The 23208-nt window shown below is 42.3% G+C and overlaps 1 protein-coding gene across 2 annotated transcripts in view; it reads right to left on the minus strand.

Moving 5' to 3' along the window:
- Positions 1–1803: 1803 nt before the first annotated feature.
- MTOR (mechanistic target of rapamycin kinase) overlaps positions 1804–23208 on the minus strand; it is a 104779-nt gene continuing 83374 nt past the window's right edge. For both annotated transcript variants that reach the window (XM_044996177.1, XM_044996176.1), the window contains 22 exons: positions 21152–21267; positions 19524–19641; positions 18692–18898; positions 18050–18150; positions 17718–17814; positions 16888–16986; positions 16018–16140; positions 15149–15331; positions 13979–14113; positions 13533–13707; positions 12316–12451; positions 11351–11498; positions 10464–10586; positions 10017–10099; positions 8371–8443; positions 7264–7338; positions 6589–6724; positions 6069–6134; positions 4543–4623; positions 4181–4261; positions 3371–3476; positions 1804–2808 (listed from right to left, as the gene is read on the minus strand). In XM_044996177.1, the coding sequence (XP_044852112.1) occupies positions 2793–2808; positions 3371–3476; positions 4181–4261; positions 4543–4623; positions 6069–6134; positions 6589–6724; positions 7264–7338; positions 8371–8443; positions 10017–10099; positions 10464–10586; positions 11351–11498; positions 12316–12451; positions 13533–13707; positions 13979–14113; positions 15149–15331; positions 16018–16140; positions 16888–16986; positions 17718–17814; positions 18050–18150; positions 18692–18898; positions 19524–19641; positions 21152–21267 (2478 nt within the window). In that variant the 3' untranslated portion in view covers positions 1804–2792. The remainder of the gene's footprint in view (positions 2809–3370; positions 3477–4180; positions 4262–4542; positions 4624–6068; positions 6135–6588; positions 6725–7263; positions 7339–8370; positions 8444–10016; positions 10100–10463; positions 10587–11350; positions 11499–12315; positions 12452–13532; positions 13708–13978; positions 14114–15148; positions 15332–16017; positions 16141–16887; positions 16987–17717; positions 17815–18049; positions 18151–18691; positions 18899–19523; positions 19642–21151; positions 21268–23208) is intronic.

Raw genomic sequence — 23208 nt, forward strand, 5'->3', positions numbered from 1 at the left:
AGTCTCGCGCGATAACAGAACCGCGGGGGGGGGGGGGGGAAGAGGCGGAAGTGCGGGAAGACGCATGCGCACGCGGTGAGAGCCGGGGCTGCCCTATGAGGGTCTGGGTCTTTCCCTCTTAGTACCTCAGCGAGGCCGGGCGAGCGGAGCGATCTCCTCGTCCGCCGTATGGGCCCGGCGCCGCTCCGGGGCGCTCATCCCAGCACTGCCCCCCCCCCGCCCTGGGAGCGGGGCGATCTCCCGCCAAGTTCCGGGGCCCCAATGCCGCCGCTTGGCTGCCCCTCCCCACACACACGCGCTGTAGGGTCCCGGCTGCTGCCCCCGCTGGAGTAGGGCCACGAGCCTGAGCCCCCCCCCCCACTCCGCCCTCTAGGCAGGGGCTTGACTGCAGTCCAGGAGGGGTTATTCGCTGCTGTCCAGCGTGATTCCGGGAGTATTTGATTCAGCCCCTTTTGTAAATGGACATTTCCTAGGAAAGCCTCGTCTAACCTTGACTAGACAACAGCCTGAGAGAACAAGTCACATGTGTTAGCGAGCTTTGATTTTTGGAGTTTTTTCTACACCAGTTCAGAGATTGGTGGTATAAATTTCAATCTGCCAGCAGATGGAGACTGCCGCTCAAGTGTTCTTATTCCTCCTCCCGTATACAGTCTTGGGGAGTTGATTATTTCAAAGCAGAAATAATCAAAATCAAAACAGGTAAAACCTTTTTTCCCCTGTCCCAGACACTTTGAATTTCCTGTATGTTTCTGTGGCCTATGTTATAATGGGCCCTTCTAATCTTAACATCTTTGAATCTATATCAATACAAATAATTTGCTAGGAAGAAACATCTTCTAAACCATCATCCCTCCACATACACAGCACAGCAATCAGATTAAAATTATATTTCTTCAGTCTCACAGAATCAGTGTCTTGTGCTAAGAGAAGAAAAATGCCCAAAAATCTGGAATAAAGAAAGTTCATGTTCTTACCAAATTGCAGCCCACTTAAGGATACAGTTGCAGTTGCTGGAAACTAAAACAAAAAGATTTATAAACAGGCAAACTCCTTTGATACAGGTAGTCAGTTTTGACTTTTTCTCCACCTGCTGTCATGAAGGAGCTATAGCCAACCATCTGGACGGGTATAGGAGAAGACAGCCAAACCCATAACAAAAAAACAACAAGTGTCTTAGGCCTGGTCTACACTGGGGGGTGGGGTGGGCGTGTCGAACTAAGGTACGCGACTTCAGCTACGTGAATAGCGTAGCTGAAGTCGAACTACCTTAGTTCGACTGACTTACCCGTCCTGACGCCGCGGGATTGAAGTCCGCGGTTCCCCTGAGAAGTCGAACTCTCCGCGTCGACCCGGCGGGTAAGTATCGACCTACCCTTAGAGATATCCAATCCACTACCAACAGTGTTTGTGCCTTCTGTGGGTTTCTGCCAGGGGTTCTTAAACTTCATTGCACTGTGACCCCCCTTTGGACAATGAAAGTTACTACACAACCCCAAAGCCTGAGCCCCGCTGCCCGGGTGGGTAGGCCAAAGATGAAGCCCAAGGGCTTCAGCCCCAGACAAGATGCCTGTAACCTGAGCCCCGCCACCCAGGGCTGAAGTCCTTAGGCTTTGGCCCCAGGCAGTGGGTCTCGGGATTTGGTCCCAGCAAGTCTAACGCCAGCCCTGGCAACCCCATTAAAAAGTGTTCGTGACCCACTCTGGGGTCCCAACCCATAGTTCCGCTGTGCTAGTGTAATGCTGCTGTGCCTCAATTCTGCTCTCCATAAGGAGCGCTTTGGAATAAATACAAATCCAGTCAAAATCTTTTTACATTTTTGTGTAATTTATTGGCACAAAAATATTCAAATACAACATGGCATCTAAACATGGCTACACTTCGTATTTTGTGCATTTTGTTTTATTAATAAATCATAACTTTATTTACCTTCACCCTCATGTTTAATATCCATTACTCTCCATTTCCAGGTATGCTCAGTTCTCCTCCCTTCTGCTTTTTGTGCTGAGTATTCAGGTTTCCCTAATTATTTCCCAATACTGCTCTTTAGTCCGCAAGTGTGGGAAGCTCCCAAGTGGTATTCTGAGTTTACCTTGCATCCTCCTTGCCATAGATCAACCCTCTTTGAGCCACCTTGCTTTGACTGGCTTAGAGTCTTCGATCCTGGATCTACCCCTATATCCAGATCTAGTCTGAAATGTGCTGGTTACATCACCACGGGGGTCAGATACAAACCTTTCAGCTACAATCCCTCCCTCTGATTTTGGGTGAGTGTACAGAGTTTTGGGATAGGTGAGATAATGGGGTAATACAGACAGAAAAACTCTGCTTCTTTCCTCTTGCTCTCTACCCTTCAACTCTGTCCCCACACTAAAATGAGGATTCTTGCATGACTGCACTGAGTTCACTGCAGCCACAGCAACAGGACTGACCAGGGCAATGATTCATCTGCAAATATTTTAGTATAGTTACATTGTAAGTTAAGTCAAAACCCGTATTTTGTTATTTGTAATGGGTCACCAGTTCCCCAAAGACCAAGTGAACCATATATTTGTGGCTTGGTCAGTCTTCATTGTTCTGGAAACCCAAATCAAGTCTTATGTTTCAGACAACTCGTGTTTTTCAACAGCAGCTATGAATTGGCTTAAACCAACTTTTAATATACAATAACTCTTTAATTTACATTTCAAAATATTTGACAGGCTGTATTTCAGTCCAAGATTTCAGTTTGTAGAAGAATATATCTGGAGCGCAAAAGCCTCCAATAAAGGCTGTGGATACTCTGGAATCTTCTGTTACCAAAAAGGACACCTAAAGATGGCAAAAACAATACTTTAATAGTGCAATCTTACCCATCGCTTCATAAAAACAGACTATGTTAAGAAGGACTGAGGTCTCCTAATGTCCAGAAGCCTTTCCATAATTACAAGGACACTGAGGATGGGAAAGACCCATGCCTGAGCCTACTTCTTAATCCCTGATCAACACTCCTAATGTCTGAAACTCCCCAAATCCTCTGGTTCCTCGAATACAACTACAGTTAAGAAACCTTAGAAAGATGAAGGCGTTAAAGTGTCCTTGATGACATTAGAGTATGTAATTTCCCTACCATAACTAGCAGTTGGTGATATACATACAATTGGAACATCTTATTTCAAATGCGTAAAACCTCTGAGTTGATTTAAATAATCCCCTTTTTTATTTATAACAGATTGCTTGCTTATAGGGCAGTGCCTAAGGTAACCTAACAAAATGGTCACAAAAGTTTACAAGCTCAGACACAATGTCTCCTCAGCATGATTACTGAGATAAGAGTAATGATATTTTACTTGATTGTTCTCCATTTGGAAGGCTAGTTTAAAGACAAACTCACCATCCAATGTAGCACTGGCAGAGATTCTCATGGGAAGTAGCTTGCTTAATGAGCAATTCTACTTGTGTGGGTACATCCAGAGTTTCATCATGAGAGAAGTCTCGACCTTTACAATTAAAGTGAAAGAAACATTAAGGAAGGCTGTAAGCCAAATTACATAGCTTGGTTTGGTTGGCAAGTTGTGGAGCAATGTGAAGATGACTTTCTCTCCTCTTATAATATATATTTGGCACAGAACTGTTCAAAGACAAAACCTCAAAAGCCACATTGAGTCTATTTTTAATCCTTTGGAACACAAGTATTTTCGATGACCCATCAGCGTTTTCTCTATCCCCACCCTCTCCTTCAAACAGACAAAAGTAATGTACTTATTAAAAATTCCTAGTAGAAGGAATCCACTGCCTAGCTACATTAAGTACCTAATTCTAGTGGTTCTTATATACATCATTAAGAGTCTAAAATGTCGCATCTAAATTTTTCCAGTTGCAAAGCCAGTAAAAGGAAAGCCGGTTGCTGGAGATTTGATTTAGAATCATCACCTAAAAGATGAACTGGTCAGATCTGATACACATTAATGAAAATTACCTCTACATTTTCCAAAGAAGATTGTTTTCCAGCATACAAATTACAAAGCCCAAATATATTAAATGGCTCTGCCCAATTAAGAAACAGGATAATCTAAAATAAAATTGATGAAGAACTAGCACAAAACTGAAATATGATAGTGCCAGGCAAGCACTTAAACCTGAACATAATTCTAATGTCTGTATTACTTTTACGATATTTTATTTTAGAAAAGTATACACTTACCAGTGAGTTTATCTCGAACCCTGTTAATAATTTGAATAGCCTTCTTATTGAGAGCCTCTGGCTTCACTAACCCATCCCCTACTAGAAGACAGAAGTGAAAACAACGTTTAGACTTTATTTGGACAACAATGATCAAAACAATTTGTGATGCAGTTACTTTTTTGCCATGAATAGTTGACACACACACCGCTGTAAGCTGCTGGGTTTAATTAGAGAAGAGAGTAGACAGTTACAAGTTCTTATCTATGCTCACAGAGAACCCCTTTTTGCCCCACCTTGGCTAGCTGTCATCTGTAGAGCGTGCTGATTTATGAGCTAGTTGCCCATAATGTAAAATGTATGAGGTTTGCACAGGAACTTACTGAAGGAATGGATGGATTCAGGCACTGTGGTCCCAGTTTTCTTATGGGCTGTCTCACCCAGCTCCACATTATCCAACATTTCTAATGAGAGAGGGGAGAATATCAGTACAGTCATCAAATACAAAGAAGATTGGCATTTGGTGGCTTTTCAGGAGATTCTCCTGCACAGCACTTTGAACAGTGTAAAAACTTTGATTTTAAAGGAAATTATGGCAGTATAAATATGAAGCCCAAAGGCAAATAAAGTAACATTTTTTAAGGTTCAGTTTGTAGCTCAAAAAAACCTTACACTCAAGCTCAAGTATGTTGTGTAAAGCTTCTGGTTTACATGCAGTTCTTACTACCATGAAGTTATGTGATGGGCAACTGCACATTTAAACTTTTTTTTATGCCTGGTCACTGCTACATTTGCAGAAAACAGCACTTCAGCTGGTCTAGACCGTACAAAAGAAAGAAATTCTCCAACAGCATCTAAGATTACAGAAAATAAATTCTTCAATTCCCAACGTGCAAGTGAATTTATGTAAAGCACTTGTTTGTGTATGTGTGTTTGAATGAGAACTAGGAGCATCATGGGATTAAATAGAACATCTTGAGCAAAATGCCTTTTTAGGACTATGCTAAAATATTTATGTTGTCATTAAAACTGACACAGGGAAATGGAGCATTAAACTGACCAATGTATTTCAGTACTGCATGAGGCTCAGAATATCATATTCTATGTAGCATTTACCAATAACCCTCCCTCCCCCGCAGTCTTACTGGAGACTTGGATTGACTGATTTGTTTTTGAGAAGCTTGCTGAATTGTGGCTAAGTGTGCTGAATGCCCCCATTGCTCTGATTAAAGGGATTCTAACTCAGGATTGAAACATACTTTGTATGTTATGTGCTGAAAGCCGCAGTTAACCTTTAAGGACCCTTCATTACATTTTGCTAGTTAAAAGATATTTAAAAAAGACGCACAATTAACTTAAAATAGTAGCCAAGTAACTGAAGTTATTGAAACCCTATTATTAAACATTATAGTAAATGCTTTCCTTTGACATTTCTCCTACAAGTCCATTAGCAACCAGCTGCTAGGATTTTGTGTAACATATTTACCACTATGTTGCTATGTGAAACTTTACTGAGCTTACAGCAGCATTACTATGCAAAACCAAGCAAGTACAGTACATATCACAGGTCATAATTACTCTGTGGGTTGCACCAACTTTTAGGTACTCCACAAAAATCCTGATGCCACATTACAATGTGAATATAACTACAAAGCAGTGGCTGCTATTCAAGCTGAAGTAGCTCAGCAGTTGATTTTATATATATATAAATGTATATATATATAAAATATATATATGTAATTATGAGATTAACAGGCACCAGTCAAAACCAGATACTTGGTGCCTTGAAACCTAGTTTCAATAAGCGCTTTTTCCATTGTGCTTTTGAAGAAGAAAAAAAAAAGACTAGAAAAATATTTTTCAAAATTATGCTCCAATTAAATGAAATACAATAAAACATTATACACACCTACTGACTGACTAGCTGAATAGGAGTCTGTCCTTGTTCGTGATCGTTTATTGCCTTTTGTATTTGCTGCAAAGAAAATAAAATGCTTAAGTGTTTTTATCTTTGAACTACAGACTTTGGAAATACCAGCTTCTCAAACTGAATCAGACTTCCTCTGAATGACACAGGGTTAAGTGTCCTGTTGCTTCAGGCAAACTAACAACTGCAGATAATGTGTGTGTGGGGGGGCTTTTCAAAATAAAGATGTTGACAAATCATTCAAAAGCACTCCAGTAATTTTGTTTTTAATTTAGTTTCACCTCTCCTTTTAAGGGCAAATGGGATTTCATCTCTGTGTTTCTTTATTTTAGGACTCTTGAACATAGTCTTGTTAACCTTAGTGTCTGTGCATAGACTGCAGATTTAAACCACCAAGGCCTGAGTTTGAAGACATTTGATTTTGTGCTCCTGAATGTCTTACATTTATACAGTTTACTCTGATTTACTTCTCTCCCCTGCTCTGTTTCCCCAAATAACTTACTGTCCATCAGCCTCCAGTTCAGTAAGGGGTCATAGACAAAGGCCTCTAGCACAGCCATGACACTGTCTTTATGTTCTCGCAGGACTTCCATCACGGTGTGACAGGTGATTCTGTAGTTACCATCTAGGCCAGTCACCTTCAGAAGAGAAAGAACTGACTCAACGATGGTGCTCCTTTTACCTTCTGACTCCAGCCCTAATCATTCCCATGGCAGGACATGCCTGTGTCTTGACCAGAATCCCCTTACACCATGTTCCATTTATTAAAAGAAGCTACAGGTTCATTACAAGTTTAAGAGGCCCCATTACTCTGATTTACTGCCCGCTGGTGACATGGAAATGAGGTCCAGGTGACACTCATCTTGAAGCCCTGTGCTACTGGCCTGTGTTTGGTTCATGGCCAATATTTGGGATGAGGAAATATGGAGAGGCCCGGGAAATTGCAGGACCGTGTTTCCTTTTAATCGATGAAGAATTGTTTTCATATTGTAAAGGTCACATGGGAAATTTATTTAAAGGAAAATGCAGGTGAAATATTAGCACCTCGGCTCCTTATGGAATTGGGGAGAGTCACCTACAGTAGAACACACATGGATAGCTGGGGAACCGCTGACACCTTCTTAGGAACAGTCCCCTTTCTGTCCTATTAGAAAGGTAGGTGCTTACTCCCACCTACCTCCATAGCATTTGTCAACATCCTTGTAAGTCTAAATGGAATCTTCTCAGGGAACTTCTCTCTTGTCATTGCAACCTGAATACACAATAGAAGAGAATCAGTTAACTAACACACTAACTTTGCAGATATTCCTTGAAAAAGCAGTTTGTTAATAAGTAAGGGCCTGGGCTTGCCTGCTAGAACTCTGAATGTTGTGGGTATAAAAAGGAAAGAAATGTGTGGAGAGGAACCAAAATGATAAAAGATTTAGAAAGCCTGACCTATGAGGAAAGGTTAAAAAAACTGGCTATGTTTAGTCTTGAGAAAAGACAACTGAGAGGGACCTGATAACAGTCTTCAAATATGTGAAGGGTTGTTATAAAGATGACTGTGATCGATTGTTCTCCGTATCATCTGAAGGTAGGACAAGAAGTTAATAGGCTTACTCTGCCAGCAGGGAGATTTAGGTTAGCTATTAGGAAAAACTTTCTAGCCATAAGGATAGTTAGTGCTAGAATAGGCTTCCAAGGGAGGTTGTGGAATCCCAACCTTTGGAGGTTTCTAAGAACAGGTTGGACAAATACCTATCAGGTATGGTCTAGGTTTATTTGATCCTGTCTCTGTGCAGAGGGCTGGACTTGATGACTTCTCAAGGTCTCTTCCAGCCCTACTTTTCTATGATTCCCTAGTTATTGGAATTTTTTTTGAGGGAAGCTGTAAACATGACTAGATAAACAACGTAAGAATCAAACTAAGAGTCTGTGCCCGTCTGTTGGTACAGAGTAATGTACTCTATATTTCAATCACAAATTGGTGTAAGGATTTATATGAAAACCACTACTGATACTTAGCACTCAATGTTTGTAAAACAATTATATAACTAATCTCAACATTCTGGTGAGGTAGGTGTGCATTCTCTCCATTTTACTGACAAGTAAAGTGAGGCACAGAGTAGTTAAGTGACGTGCCACAAGACCACACTGCAAGTCAGTGTCAGAGCTAAAATAAGAACTCAGGAGTTCCTGGATCCTAGTTCTGCCTTTGCTATACCAGATAACAGGGTCTTTCTGAAATATAAAAATAAACACTTTTTAAAAAAAACAACACATTTTTTGTACAAAAGCTCACCTCAAAACAGTCCCCAAAGTCAATATGCAGGATCTTTCCACTCAGCCTGTCTAGCATCAGGTTGGAAGGGTGTCTTTGTGGAAGGAACAGGAGAGAAGCCAGAGTGACAGATCATTAGAGAGTTATAGAAAAATGTATCAAAAAGTAAATCATGGCTTTGGGTCTAGGATGACATTGATCTTTGCAAGTCAGAAAGCAGCCAATGATTGGAGACCTCTGATCGGGAAGCTATCTCATGATAAATAGCTTTCCTGAAGCACTTCCCTCATGGTGTGATTAGATTCTGTAATTACAACTCAGGAGTTATCAGAAATCCTCTTGTTTTTGAAGATAAATGTCCTATTAGACCAGACACATCACTATCTTTTTGGATATGCACATTTTGTGTTATATTCCTTTTATATTTAGGGTTGATATTCCACTAATTTTATAATGACTTTACATTTTTACAGCATAGGGAAATTTAATGAGCATATTGCAAGTAAAGAGAGGAAATCAGGCTCTTATCAGAGGCAGTCTTAGACTAGAAAGATGCTGGGTGATACAGTACTGTCTTTCATGCTGTTGTATTTCAGTTTTTATTTTAACCCCCAAGTTTCACAGGCTTATAACTTAATTATCAAAAGTTCTAAGCTCAAAAGCAAATGATTTTATTACAAAAATGTTGCAGAAAGGTTTAGCTGTTATGGTACAGACCTCTAGTATAAAAATACCGGTTTCAGATGGATTTTCAAAGGAGTTATTAGGGCCTACTGGGACCGTAATCCACATACTAAATCCAAAGTTTAGATCATCTTTGATTGGTTCATTGTAGTCTTCCATTGACATACATATTTAAGTGACATACCAATATGCATTTGAACAGCAGACTAGTATGAGGAAAATAATGTATGTTTTAAATATTATCTACATATTTAATCATATACTTCCTAGGTAATCTTTATGGACAAGAAAATCAGAATTAAGTGATACAAAGGAAACTGTATTAAAGACCTCACTAAAAACCCGTTAATATCAAGCTCCTGTTTTTTACCCAGATAAGATGCCCCAAGGGAAAGAGACTGATGATGCTGTGTGAAAGTTGTGATGGCAGCAGTGAGCTGCACTTCTTGTAGCAGTTGTGATACAAGATATACTTAGGTTACCTCTTTAAAAAGGAAATATTGAGTGCTGTCAGTATGAATGCTCGCTATCTACCAAGCACTGCACAAACAGTCATTTATCCTCCCAGAGTAACAACACTGGGAGGTTACCTCTTTCTGCCAGATGGGGTACCAGGTTAAGTGATTTATTCAAGGCCACTCAGTGAGTGAGTGGTAGGTCTGGAATTAGAACTCTCAGCTCCTTAGTTTTGCGCTTATTCCTCTCAACCACACTGCCTCTTGTAAGAGAAGACACTCATGTCGTGCAATCAAGAGACATACAAACCCTAGGGCCTGATCCTGGAGCACTGACGTTAATTGGAGTAGTGGCAGGCCCTGAAAGATGCTATCATTTGGAGTTTGGAATAGCCAAGATTAAAGTAGTTATCACAACAGACTATCCAGGGAATGAGCTGACGGGAGCATGACAACTATTTCAGAATGGAACCTATAAATCCTCGTTAGCTGCACTTATTTCAAAGAAACTATTCCAATTTCACTTACCTGTCCCCAAGGCCCAAAATGTACCCAACCATTGACATCACAGCTAGTGAGCGGGTGTAATTAGTTCTTCTGTCAAACCACACCTGAAAAATAAAGAGATGAAACGAAACAGTTCTGTTTAAACTGGGTGTGCCTCAAACAAATTCAGAAAATGCATACAAGGCACAGGCACTGAGCAGGTTAATTATGCTAATTCAGTTTACATTTCACCATTTTAATTTCTCTAACAGTAAATTAAATCTTAAGTCTTTCATCCATGAATTCTTTAGCATCATATACAAAATACATCATATGCAGCTCTTGGGGATCAAGGGAATAATCTTCATTCAGTTGTGTACCTATAAACACAGACATGCATTTACATGCTGCAAACACTCTGTTCACAGAGAGGGCACCATATTTTAGCTGTCTGCAAGAGTCATCAGTAGAGACTGAAGGTGAATGTACCTCGGAGCTGGGACTTTTTAGCCACAGCAGTTTGGCAAGATCATCACCAGCAGTATTATTGACAGCATGTTCAAACACCTCCACTTTCTGCATCAAAGTCAGGTGGTCGTAGTCTGGAGCCATCTGAAATAGAGAAATGTCGTTCAGCAGCCACCAAGTTTTTCATAACAATTCTGAAACAGCTGCAATACGAGGAATGTGTCAATCTCTACTAGTTTACAGAGTAAAACTATGAGAAAACGATTAAATTAATTGCTCTGCAGCACAAACCAATTTATTTTCAGCAAACTCAGCCAAAAGAACTGGTTTGAAATGCAATACCCCACGGTTGGCCACAAACATTCCAACAGCTACTTTTATTGTTTAAAAAACAGCTGAGAGAGAATTTTAGTTCTGGAGTAAGATTTAGTCTTCTGGGTTATGATACCCACTCTGTTTACTGACAGAACCAGCAGTACAAGCTTCCCTATACTTCCCCCACCAATGTGCAATTTTTATAGCTCATTAAATTTTTGGGCTCTGCTTATGCTAGTAAATATCAGCTGCTGTGGCACTCTTCGGGATATGGACACATCTGCTAGGAACCAGACTGATCTCTACCAACCTCATTTTAGCTGTAAGATGGTAAGAACTTGTGGTCACTATCAACATGGCAAGTGAGAGGTGAATAGCTCCACCGCCTATCACTAATTTATGAGTGCTTTGGAACATTCTCGCATTTGTATTTTATATTAGTGCACAGTTATTAAAGTAATTTTAATACAAAAAGGGATCAAAAGACAGGTAAATAAATGGGAACAAAAGAGCCTGTCCTATTGCTTTCACTACTCAGAGGGATATTAGAGATCTAACAGAACAGCTAATTGTGTGCCAGTCTCGCCGTTTACCCGCAGCATGATGCGATGTTCGATATTGAGAAGGATCTTTTTCTTTTCCCTGTAGTCTCGGATGAGCGCGTGCAGAGTGTCACAGTGGGGAACCCAGCCAATCAGGCCAGAGTTTGTAGAGAGTGGAATAACGGCGTATCTCTGGATGCTAGGGGGAGAGAGAGGAAAAAAAACATCACAGCTCAAATTGCTGGACATTAGGAATTGGTGTATTTTCATGATGTTCAAAATCTACCGGTCTAGAGCAACCCACCACCTAAATCTGGGGAATGTGATGTATCCAATTCATTACTTTATCACCCAGTCTTTTTTCAAATTAACTGGAGAACCCTTCTTGATAGAGTACTACTGTTTATCCTTAAGAATTATTTTAAGGCGTTTCTGTTAAGCTCATTGACCGCTCACTTTCTGAAGCTTTGGGGTAAGTGACCCACAACATTCTACTAACTGCAGATGGCATTCTGCTTGATGTGTGCTCACATGTGAAACACAAGGGTGCAGAAATACAGTCAGTGGCTACTTAAAATGAGCACCAGTGAGAGTATGCAGTGGCTATTTTAAAATCTTCTTGTCAAGAATCCACCATTTCACAAGATTATTTGTACCTCCCAAAGTAGGATTATAAACTACATTACAATTCAACAAAACAGTCACTGGACTCTAGTAAGCCAGCAAGGTTATTAATGCTCTAAGGCTCCAGAGCCAATAACAGAAATGCCCTGAATTGCAATCATCTTGAAGATGATGAAACTCCAACGAAAGGGGTTTATTTAAAACAAAAAAAACATAACCTCCCTCCCTCCTCCTTTTGACATACATTATCTCCAGCTATTAGTTACATAAATGTTGCATTTTGTGTTCTGTGTTATTGGATTTTCTATTTCTTCATCAGCTAGCAGAAAGTGTAGTGGCGTTAAGTGCATCAGCATTAGTGCATTAGAAGATCCTATATTTGCTCCAAATACCTGAGGTTTTTACGCAGAGATGTCGGGTCATTGGCCAGCAGAGTGTTGACTAGTCCAAAGAGCTGCATCACTCTTTCATCCTGGCGAAGGTCCTCATGGCCCTTCAGAAGGAATACAAACTCATGCCCGTTGCTTCCTGTAAGAGAAGATACGGGGTGTGGTGAGGTGGAGTGCAATATCTTACATGAACAATCAGATGAAGTCTGAATCATATTAAATAGGACAGAATGACAGCAAGATTCAGAATATTAGGTAGATATATTTATAAATAACTTCCTTCTGAGGGTAGAAATTCACTTGTTAAGGAATAATGCAACAAAACAAGTCCTGATTTCTTGAATAAATGGTTGGTATTCATTAAAGAAAGATCACAAAGACTCCACTCTTCAGAAGGAGATGCAACACTAAGATAAATAAGACAACAGGACACTGACATGACAAAATGCACAAAAGCTCTACTGCTTTCTTGCAGTTGTGAATTGTGTTGTCACTTTTGGCATCTCTCTCCACACTCGCACTCTCAAGCTCCCCGGCACTGTGTTCGGCCCTTTATATACATTGTAAATCTAATCCTACTCCAACCTCCACCCGCTTTCTTGGTCTGCGTATCCCTCTTCCTTTAGTTCCTTTTGCTCTTCCAAACTGTGTAGCCAAAGGAACTAAACTGGTAGCCTAAACATCAGCCGTATAACATTACCCCCTGCAGCCATGGATTTGACTCCTGTCAAAGTCGATATAGCCTTTCACTCTGCTGGGTTAGAGGAGTTGAATACTAAATGTTTTTTCAGACAGAACATAGAAATCCAACAGCCTGTTTGTTCTGAACATAAAATCAAAAGATATTATATTATGATTATATAATTTCCCTTCCTTTCCACTATTGCGTAGCATGCCATGGGCCAGTTGGCTGACAGCCTCCATCCCAAAGATGGCTATGGGTCAGTGTTACTTTAGCTATGTAGCTGAAGACTCTGGGATGCAAGACACTCTATACAAGTATTTCTCTTATCCTCCAGTTCCATGCTTGTTTCTTGATGAGGAGCTAGGGAGAGACAACATGTTGATATTTCCAGGAATAGGAAAGTAGGGTAATCTGAGCAGCTGGCCTGTCCTGAAAATCATTTACAGAAAATGAAAAATCCCCTTTCTAAAGGGACTAGAGTGAAGACTTTCCTGAGATCATACGGTCTGAGCTAAACTCAACTTGCACTTCTCACCCATTAATGTCAATTTCCTGGGCCTCTGCTTGGACGTGATGACCTGCAGTGATGGTGCAATGGATTGAATGCGGATGATCGGCTGGTTGGGATCATATGTTCCTGGCACCGCTAATTCCAAATCCCGGCACATGAGGAGTTTTGGTGACACATACTGTAGTTCTAAGGACGTGAGCTGCCAGCAAGAAACAAACAAACAAAACCAGAGTTTTATATACTTCTATGTGTCTATTTAATACCACTGAAATATAAAATAAGTTGATGTTATGGAGGGCATAGAACAGTTCAGTCAACCGTCAGTACTTCAGTTACTTGCAAAAAGCACCGCATGAGGTGCAAGCCAGCAGCAGGTATTTCTGGAATACCCTTGTTGAGTATTTTGGATAAACACACATGGGTTTTGACAGCTTACACTGTAAGACCCAGAACTGTACCTCTCCCCTCACCTGAGGCAGCTGCTTAGAGATCCGCCTGAACACATGGTAATAGAGATCCCAGGCCTGGGTGAGGTCCTTGACATTTCCCGATTTCATGTACTTCCTGCACCATTCCTGAGCCTCCATTAAGTCTCTGCCATATGCCTGGGGAGGAGGAAGAAAAATCAACCCTTACTACAGTGGAACAAACCAAGAGTAAATAGTTCTCACTTACAAAGAGCTTCATTTATGTCATTTCAAAGTCCTGTACAAACACTAACTGTTCCCAAGCTTACAAGGCAAATCAGTGGCAGGACCAAGATTAGAACGCAGGTATTTCTGGCTGTGTTGACACTATTAGACAAAGCTGCGCCACACAGATTTCACCCCCAAAAGAAACCAGAAAAGGCAGAAATACCCTTTAATGGTGTAGCTGTGGGGCTAGAGCAACATCACAAGGTCAAATAAACTGCTGTGCTGACTAGGGAGGAGTCATCTCCATCATCTGCACTGGTGATGCTGACCATGAAGCAATGTGACCATGAGGCAGAGGAAGTTACTTCAAAGGAGGAACCATTTACTCTCATGGACTGCTTTGGTGGGTATATTTTACAAAGGCCACGTAATGTCTGTCAGACACTAGACTCCATTTCTTTGATCAGATTATGCCCAGGTAGAATTAGAGTCCCCAAAGATCAAGAATGCAGAAATAAGTGTCATGGCTAAGTGATGCGTGAAGCTAGTATAAACTATCTCAAAAGCCTCACCCGTAGCTCAATTGGTGGAATAACCCCCCACCTCTGTTTCAGAGTCTAGAACTGGGTTTGAAGCATGTTCACTCCCTGAAGCACTCTTCATTCTCAACATGCTCCTCAATCTGATTGAAAGGATGCAAACAAACAGTGAGACTGTCAAAACTCCCCTCGGGGGCCTCGAATTGGGACTCTTTGGAGGTAGGCTTTACTGTACAGGAGGGCAGTCACTCTGTCGAGCTTCCACAATGAAAAACCAGAGTTATAGGAAGATTGAGAGAGAGAGATACACATACACGCGCCACCCACAGCAGCCCTCCATCCAATAATAAAAAAATCCATTGCCTTTTTTACTACCTTGAGAAAAGGTGCTGGGAATGTTTTTGAGGCAGGGTGTTCTGTTTTTGGGGGCGACAGGAAGCTCAGACTGCACTCTACTAGCAGATACCTGATTGAAAGACGTTTCCTTGAGGGTCTGGGGCCCACGCTCCATCATAGCATGAAGAGGCTCCAGCACCTCAAACATTCCCTTCACATTCCTCTCTCCAAAGTACAGACGGGATGCCTCTTCCAGCCCTTCATGCCACATCTCATGCCAGAGGATGGCTACACGGATCAGCTCTTCGCTCACCTGGATTAGGATAGGGAAGATAATAAATTCCTATGGGGGGAAAAAAAAATCGCATGGACGCAGAGAGGCTTAAAAGTACGAGACTACTTTCACCTTGAGAATGGTTTCACCTACTCCCTGCTGGTGGCTACAGGATGCCACACAAACTTTTCCCAATTGTCTACTTGATAAACTTTCTCCTGTGAGTACCCTACTGGACTACTATAAACTGATTTGCTCACCTGCCAGTATGTTTGCAATCACATGAAGTTTTCCTGGTAATATATTCCTGTCTTTCAGTTATTCATCAAGAATTTAGCAATCAAGATAAACCGACCCTTCCCCAGAAACAAGTCAGACTTGGGATGTTCTGTTTCCCTGTCTCATTAAATTAACATTTCTCTTTATGGGGCCAATGATTCCCTTTCCCCATTCTCCTCATCTCCCAGGTTCATCTGTGACAAACATCACAATCCCAATATTTAAAGTTTATGATCCCATCACACTAGAAAGTTTCCTGGAGACTGTGTACTCTAACACTATCATTCCTTCCCCATAAATTAATCATACTCAGAATCAACTAACCAGCATTTTTCTTTGGTTTAATGGGAGAGAATATTGCTACAAGAACAGACCAAAAAACCTTAATATGGCTGGTGCATCAGTCTCTGGAATGATTCTTTATTGCCCATATACACAGCACTCACCATCATTGCCTGCTGTACCAGAGTGTTACTGTGCTCACACATGTTTTTCAGGATCTTATTGGCAGCATTGTGGCGTGCAGTTGTGGTGGACTTAGAGGCTACAGTCAAGGGGTAGATCAAAGCCTATGACAGACATCACACAGTAATAAACAGGGGCTGCAGAGATCAAGAGACTAACAAGACTAAAACAAAATAAACTAAGTCCAAGCACGTAGAAACCAGGTGACAAACCTGCTTCAATACTAGTCTACTAAGAATTTTGTGGCAGAAAAAGTAACTCCCTTATTGAAATGGATAACTGAAGGATTAACACATTTGTTTTTCCGCCAGAAAGTCCCACTATCTGAAATGCCTGGATTTTCACTGATCGGGTAGCAGGGTAATTCCAGTGGTGATGAACTAGTGCCAAACTGATAGAGGAACAGAAAATTCTTCTCCCCAGCATGCTGAGACAGATTCTCTACACCAAGGTAGGAAATGCAGCTAGTGTTTTAGCAGCAGCTACTGTACAATAACAATTACTTTATGGAGTTAAATTTAAGGAATCAATTTTCACCATCAGGTGTCCCAACAGACAGAGAGGACTTTAAATTCTGTCTGGTCTCAATGCTGCATGTTTCATCTGCCCCTCATTTCGATCTTTCCTGTGAGGGGGCTGAGGGAAAAAATCTTTCAGGGGAATGAGTAAAGCTATTCAGGAGAAGTAGCAGTAATAAAGCTTGTCTGATATAAACTATAACCATTCCTGTGCCAGGATCTGACCCTCACACCTTCACTCCCTAGTCACTTTCATTATAGACATCTAATAGAATAAGGAAGCTTTGCTTGACCAAGAATCTATTGAGAATCTTCCTCAGGGCCACAGCTTACCTGCGGGTGATATCTTCCAATATCTGTGAGGAGCTGGTGAATAAGGCGCCCCACTAAAGGCCGAGGGGTATCGATTCTTGCAATGAGCTGAGGGATCACCTGATAGCAAAGGTGAGAAAATAAAGATCCCAGTCACACTCGCATGTATAGTTCACAAGCTGCTCAGTCCAACCACTCTCACCAGAGTCCTCAAAGGCTCTGTTTGTCCACCGCAAAGGAACCAGAGATCCCAGCATGCATTCTACAAACTAGACAGAGAATACAGAGATCCAAATGGTGATGTCAGAGGTACAGAACAGCTATGTGACTATCATGTACAACCAGTCCCTTGTGATAGATGTTAATTCCTGCACACAGTGGTGGATGATACTCCCCAGGCAAACTGTTGCAGGCTTCTCCCACATCTTGAACAAGGGTAAATGTAAAGTAAATAAAAAGTGGAGCCTCTTGTATGAAGTACAGTCTATACAGCCATCCTGAAACGGACTGAGAGTCTGGATTACAGAAGAGTAGCACAGCAGGGTTTCACATCCCATTGCCATTACTGCATGTTATCTCTAACTTTAAAATCCCTCATCCTTTCTCCTTCTCTGGCACTAATCAGATCAGACAGGCATCCAGGCATGCTGCTCCAGTGTCTGTCCATAGTGCTCATTAAAAGATTTACAATTCCTACTGGGAGCAAGCACCCTGCTCTCATCAAGTCACATACAGAGGATCCTTTGGCAGGGTGCCATTTGGGATATTACAGTAATTGAAATTCCAAAGCGCTAGGTAAGAACAAAGTTAGGTAAGAAATGGAATCTGCCCCAGCCCCTCCTACTCCTTACCTGCAGCCAGGTGTCTATTTGGATTGCCTTGACCCCTTCAACCAGAGCTTCATTGACATCAGGCCAGTGACCATAGTCAAACCATAGAGTAAGGACCCTGAAGAAAGAAAAACAGGACATTCCAGTGTCTTCTTTTCAGAACCTACAGCAGTCTCTTCTTCCCCAAAACCAAGAACATGTGGTTATAAACAAGCTTGGACTGAGTGTTCAGTCTTCGATTTGTTTAGCTGTACGTGAAGAGAGCAGGAACATGTTACAGGGAGTCCTAAAGTGAGTGAGTTCTGTATATCACTAGCAGCTTGATTTTGTTTGGTGTGTGCTTTACTAGGTACCTGAGAGTGTCCTGTAGATTGTTGCCTCGAGACAGAGAGATAGAGCGGAAGAAACCCTGGACAGCAGGGACTGTATACAGCAAGAGGGTCTTGGACAAATCCTGTGGGAATGAAAATAGCTGCCTTAGTTCTACAAAAGCATCTGAGGTGAAGGATGTAGTATCAGCGGGAAGGCTGCAGGAAATGGAGTATAAACTGAACATGTCTCTCTCGGCTTGCAGGCTGCCTTCATGAATTCTGAGCAGAGGGGAGGGAACAAATATATGCAGGCATGCATATGATTCACACCAACCCTGTCTCTAGCCCTCACCCCCTCAGGACATATTCAGATACTCCAGCACCCAATACTCTATACTTAAGTCCACACCTACTTCCCACCCTTGCAGCGAACACAGGTACTCCCTGTTCTTTCCTCACCGCCTCCCCTGCAGTGCAACAGCCGCTAGGGTTCTTATTATACTTGAATTTATGGGCAAAAATGATAAAACACTAAGAACTACTAAAACTTTCTGCTTCAAATTATACCTCCTACAATGTGTGTCATTAGAGACTTCTCAGAAAGGAAAGTCGCATGATATGCCTTTGAATCAATTCACCCACCAAGCGGCGCCACTCATCCCCAGCAGGCAGGGAGGGCCGTACCTCAGTGACTTTCTTTTGCACAGGAGATGGAATGGGACTGTTCTCTGTGCTCTCTGCCTCGCTGTCACTGTTGCTGCCCTCCGTGTTGGCGCTGGTGATGCTGGCTCCACTGGCATGACGCAGTTTCTTCTTCTCATCTCTGGCCTGGTTCTGATGTTTGTAGTGAAGCACAGCCTCAAAGTTCATCACTGCCCAGGCGTGCCAGGCCTGCCGATGGGGGAGCAGAATATCAACAGGAATCCCAGGAACGATGAAGCCTCTACACCGCCCCTACTTTCTAGTGATTAAAGGATCCCTGCTGCAGCAAAATTAAATTAGGCCTCCCTCCCCCATCTAGCTCATTGAAAGACAAGAGGAAATGAAATATAAGGAGAGGACAATGAGGTAGACACAGATGGGTACGTGGTGAGGAGCAGGCTGCCAAGGGGATATCTGGTCTCAAATGTGTAGGAACACTTTTAGTTCTCAAAGGAGCTTCTGGCTTCACAGTGGAAATCCTATAGAATTACAAGACATTGTGGAGCAAGTTTAAACACTTCCCCATACATTAATTCCCCCCCTTCACCTAAGCAGCCATAATTAACCCACAAGAGAGAAGTTCTCAAATGTGACAGCATGGGTTGAACTGCAGTCCCGTTCCACTGGTCAGCAAACATCAGCGTTTTGACCTGAGCTGCAGGGTCACTTCCACTGGGATCAGTGATATACCAGTGTCTAACCTAGTTTAAGAGGGCAGAAGTTATATGGGCCGCACAAAGCTGTGTTGTATTTTGGGATACAGGACTCCTTGTATTGCCTCCACGGGTTAGTACTGAGTTCTCTCCTCGGCTACCTTGTACCAGTTGCCGTCGTGCTCGGTTGAGGCACTGTAGTACTGCAGGACTTTGGGGATAGTGCTCTCATTGATGCCTTGCAGATTAAGCTGCCACTCGCCCAGTTTCAGGAAACACCTGAAAAAGCCAGGGAAATTAACAACCTGAAAACAGAACAAGCACTACGAAATAAGACTGCGCCTCAGTATACCCAATTATAAGATGAGGATAATAAGTGTCCCACAGGGGCATCGAGAGACTTAATGAATGTTCATAAAACGTTCTGAAATCCTCATATGAAAATCACAATACAGGGGACACTGTCACTATATGAGGTGCCTGACATAACGTACTGAGTGGCCACAGATAAAAGCATCACAAGCTGAGGGAAAGCACTATGAAAACCAGTCGCTAGGATGCATGGAGACTAGTCTTGGCCAGAGCCAAGTATCATTGTTCACTCCTGCCCCGAAGACAGGAAATAAAATATGTTCATTGCAACAGGAGGGATGCTCTGAGAGGTTTAATGCTTAGTTCCCTCGGGAAGCTTTAAGTGCCACAATAATGCAGCCCAGTCCTTTCTACCTGTTTCAATTTTCAATGAGTGCTACAAAGGAAAAATTAAGTGCTGAACTCATCAGCACTTGCCTTTCAAGCTGGATCATTACAGGTGGCCTAGGAAGAGAATGGCTGTTATAAAACTCTCATTCTGGAAAGAATATACAGTTAAGAAAAAATAAAGGTCCTTTTTAAAGTTCCATTCAGCAGTAAAACATCATCATCTTTTGATCATTCAGTTTCTTACTCGAACAGGAAATGATAAAATCTCCAGGCCCCAAGAACTCAGAAGGGAAACTGACATTTTTACTAGACGTATTTTTAATGTAACTATTTTTTGAGAGGCTACCTCAAGCTGGGCACCCGGTTGCCAGGAGCACAGCTGCATCAAGTGCCTGAGCTGCCAGAAGCCTGGATGCGCCCGGCTGAGCCAGCCATGTGGAAGTGTTTCTTTACTGCTAACTGGAACCCCCCAAAAACAAAGAATTAGTCATGCTGGGGCCTCTGGCTTCTTCAATCAATCAGCCACACAGCAGGAAAAATACAACCAACTGCCTGAGACAAACACAAGCTTGCTTAAATGATGTCTCAGTGTCATTAACCAATGTCATTCAGCATTCTGAATTTGCAGAAGGTTTAGCTGCTGGAATTACACACTGGACAGGCATGCATGGCTGGTTCCAGGGTTTTTGCCGCCCCAAGCAGCAAAAAAAAAAAAAAAAAGAAAAAGAAAAATAGCCGCGATCACAATCTGCAGCTCTACCGCTGCCGCTTCAGTCTTTGGTGGCTGGTCCTTTGCTCCGAGAGGGAGTGAGGGACCCGCCCACTGAATTGCCGCCGAAGACCCGGATGTGCCGCCCCTCACCGTTGGCCGCCCCAAACAGCTGCTTGCTGGGCTGGTGCCTGGAGCTGGCCCTGCAGGCATGTGACATAACACAACCAGCCTCTATCAGCAAAATGAAGATAACTTTGGCCCTCCCCATTCTACGTGGAATTACTGTTCATGTATTTTCTGTAAGGATTCTGCAACCTCAGAATCTGTATTGGTGACGATAACCAGGCACTGAACCTGAAAGGACACCGTACTAACCGTGCCATGAGTTTGTGGAGTTCCTGCTTGTGCTGCTGGTCTTCGGTTGCGATGGCATGCTGTGCTTGTTGCTGCATTGTCTGCACAAAGTGCTGCATATGTTGGAAGGCATCGATCTGCAATTGGATGTCGACAGTATGAATGTACAGGTTAAATACAGCTTCACAAGGGGGAAGGCGATCTATTGGAAATACAGGTATTTCTGGGAGCCAAAGCAGATCTTAATTTTCCCCTCAATGCCCTCTAACCATTTACACCCATATGGAGTAACTTTGCTTTATATGATGGATGCATCAATGGATTTATTCTATGTTCTTTCATGGCACCTATCAGTCTTTACCATGCATGAATTTTGAATCACCACCTCACAAATCTGGCAACTGAACTGCTACTCAGGACTTATCTTCAGTGGACTCGCCTTCAGCTCATACATTCAGCCAAAAGCCTGGCTGTAGAGACATGCCCTAACACTGGGCTCTTCAGGCCAACAAAACCTGGCTCTGGCGACTTGACAAAGTCAACTCTACAAATGAGAACCTTTGACTGAGAAGGGTCTACTGCTGGGCCTGGAAAATGTGATCCTAGGAATCGAACAAAACCCTCTCAGCTGATTTGCCATAGGGGCAGGTCCCAGATTATCCAGGACTTCAATGAATGTAACCAGCACCCTGAAATTCACTTGGAAGCAAAGAGATGGCAAATGTAGAGCACACATTCTTAAATAATCTGGTGACCCACCAAATTTAGGAGGGATTTTGTCATCTGTAAATATGTCAAAATGGCAAGCAGATTGATGGTAGCAGAGATTACGGGAAGCCCCTCTAGAACACACTTTGCAGGAGAACACTGGTTTGAGGAAAAACTGCCTCAGGAAACTTGCAGCTTCTTGGGCTTCCCTCTTCTCCCCTCAGACTCCAGGCCTGGCCCATAGTGCCAGTCCTGAAGTATTTTAGATCTTTAACTAGTTGAAAGGTCCAGATTTGTCTGCAGGTTGTTTTGGAAGCCTCATGGAACAGCACATGGCTCTTTTTCTGATGGGTTAGAGAGAGTTCAGTGTGGAAGCAGCTCCTGATAGCAAGATTTGGGAAAAAATCCTTTCAACACAATGAAAAAAAATTAAAAGCAAGAAAAATTGAAGTTAAATGTCCAAAGAGGCGTCTGCGCTCCACTGGAAGCCCTTGAAATCTAAAAGGTCACTTCAGGTCAGGAACTGCACAATGTGCTATTAAGAGGCCAATTTGTTTCTCTTCTGTCAATGGGAATGAGCATTTTTCTCATTAACGGAGCTATTTAAGAGGATGAGACAGGAGACACCTGAACTGGAATGACTCATCAGCTCAGTGCAAATGTCAACCTTACTTTTCAGCATGCTGAATTCAATCAACCATCAGGGGAAAAAAAGAGTTTTAACCGAGAGGCAGAACATGGAAAATTGCCATGCTGCTAATCCGAACACAGGGATAGCAGAGGGATCTTTATGTGGCTAATAAGATACCCATCCCCATTAAGTATCTGCCAGTAAACTGGCAGTACTCTTCCGCTGAATGTAACTAAGGTTTATCTAAAATGAGTGAAGACATACTTTTAAAAACCTGATGCTCCCATCTCCCATTCCTACCCATGCCTGGCAATCTGCTTCCTCATGTCACTATACAGAATAAAACTCTTCTGCTTCAATTGACATGAATTCTAAGGCAATGTACTCCAGAGTATCAAAGTGGGCAGTTTATTTAAACAAGTGGATTTATAAATCAATGTGCAGTTTTGTAGTGGGAGGAATCTCTTTGGCCTGCAGTGGTTGGCAAAAGTCTTTGTTTGGAGAGGCTCTGTGGGGTTTATTCTCTCACTACACCACATCTGTGAGAAAGTCTAATAGTAGTCGATAGGTTCAGAGTGGAAGCTCATCATCTAGACCTCATTTTGTCTTTCAGTGGATTTGGGAGGTGTCAAGTTAGAAGTAGATAGCTAACAACAGAGCAAGTTTCAGGCAAGTTATGACTTATTCCAAACTTGAGCGTGGCAGGAACACTCAGCCTTCTACAACTACAGATCTGCAC

The sequence above is a fragment of the Mauremys mutica genome, chromosome 21 (genome assembly GCF_020497125.1).
Source record: "Mauremys mutica isolate MM-2020 ecotype Southern chromosome 21, ASM2049712v1, whole genome shotgun sequence".
Taxonomy (NCBI): Eukaryota; Metazoa; Chordata; order Testudines; family Geoemydidae; genus Mauremys; species Mauremys mutica.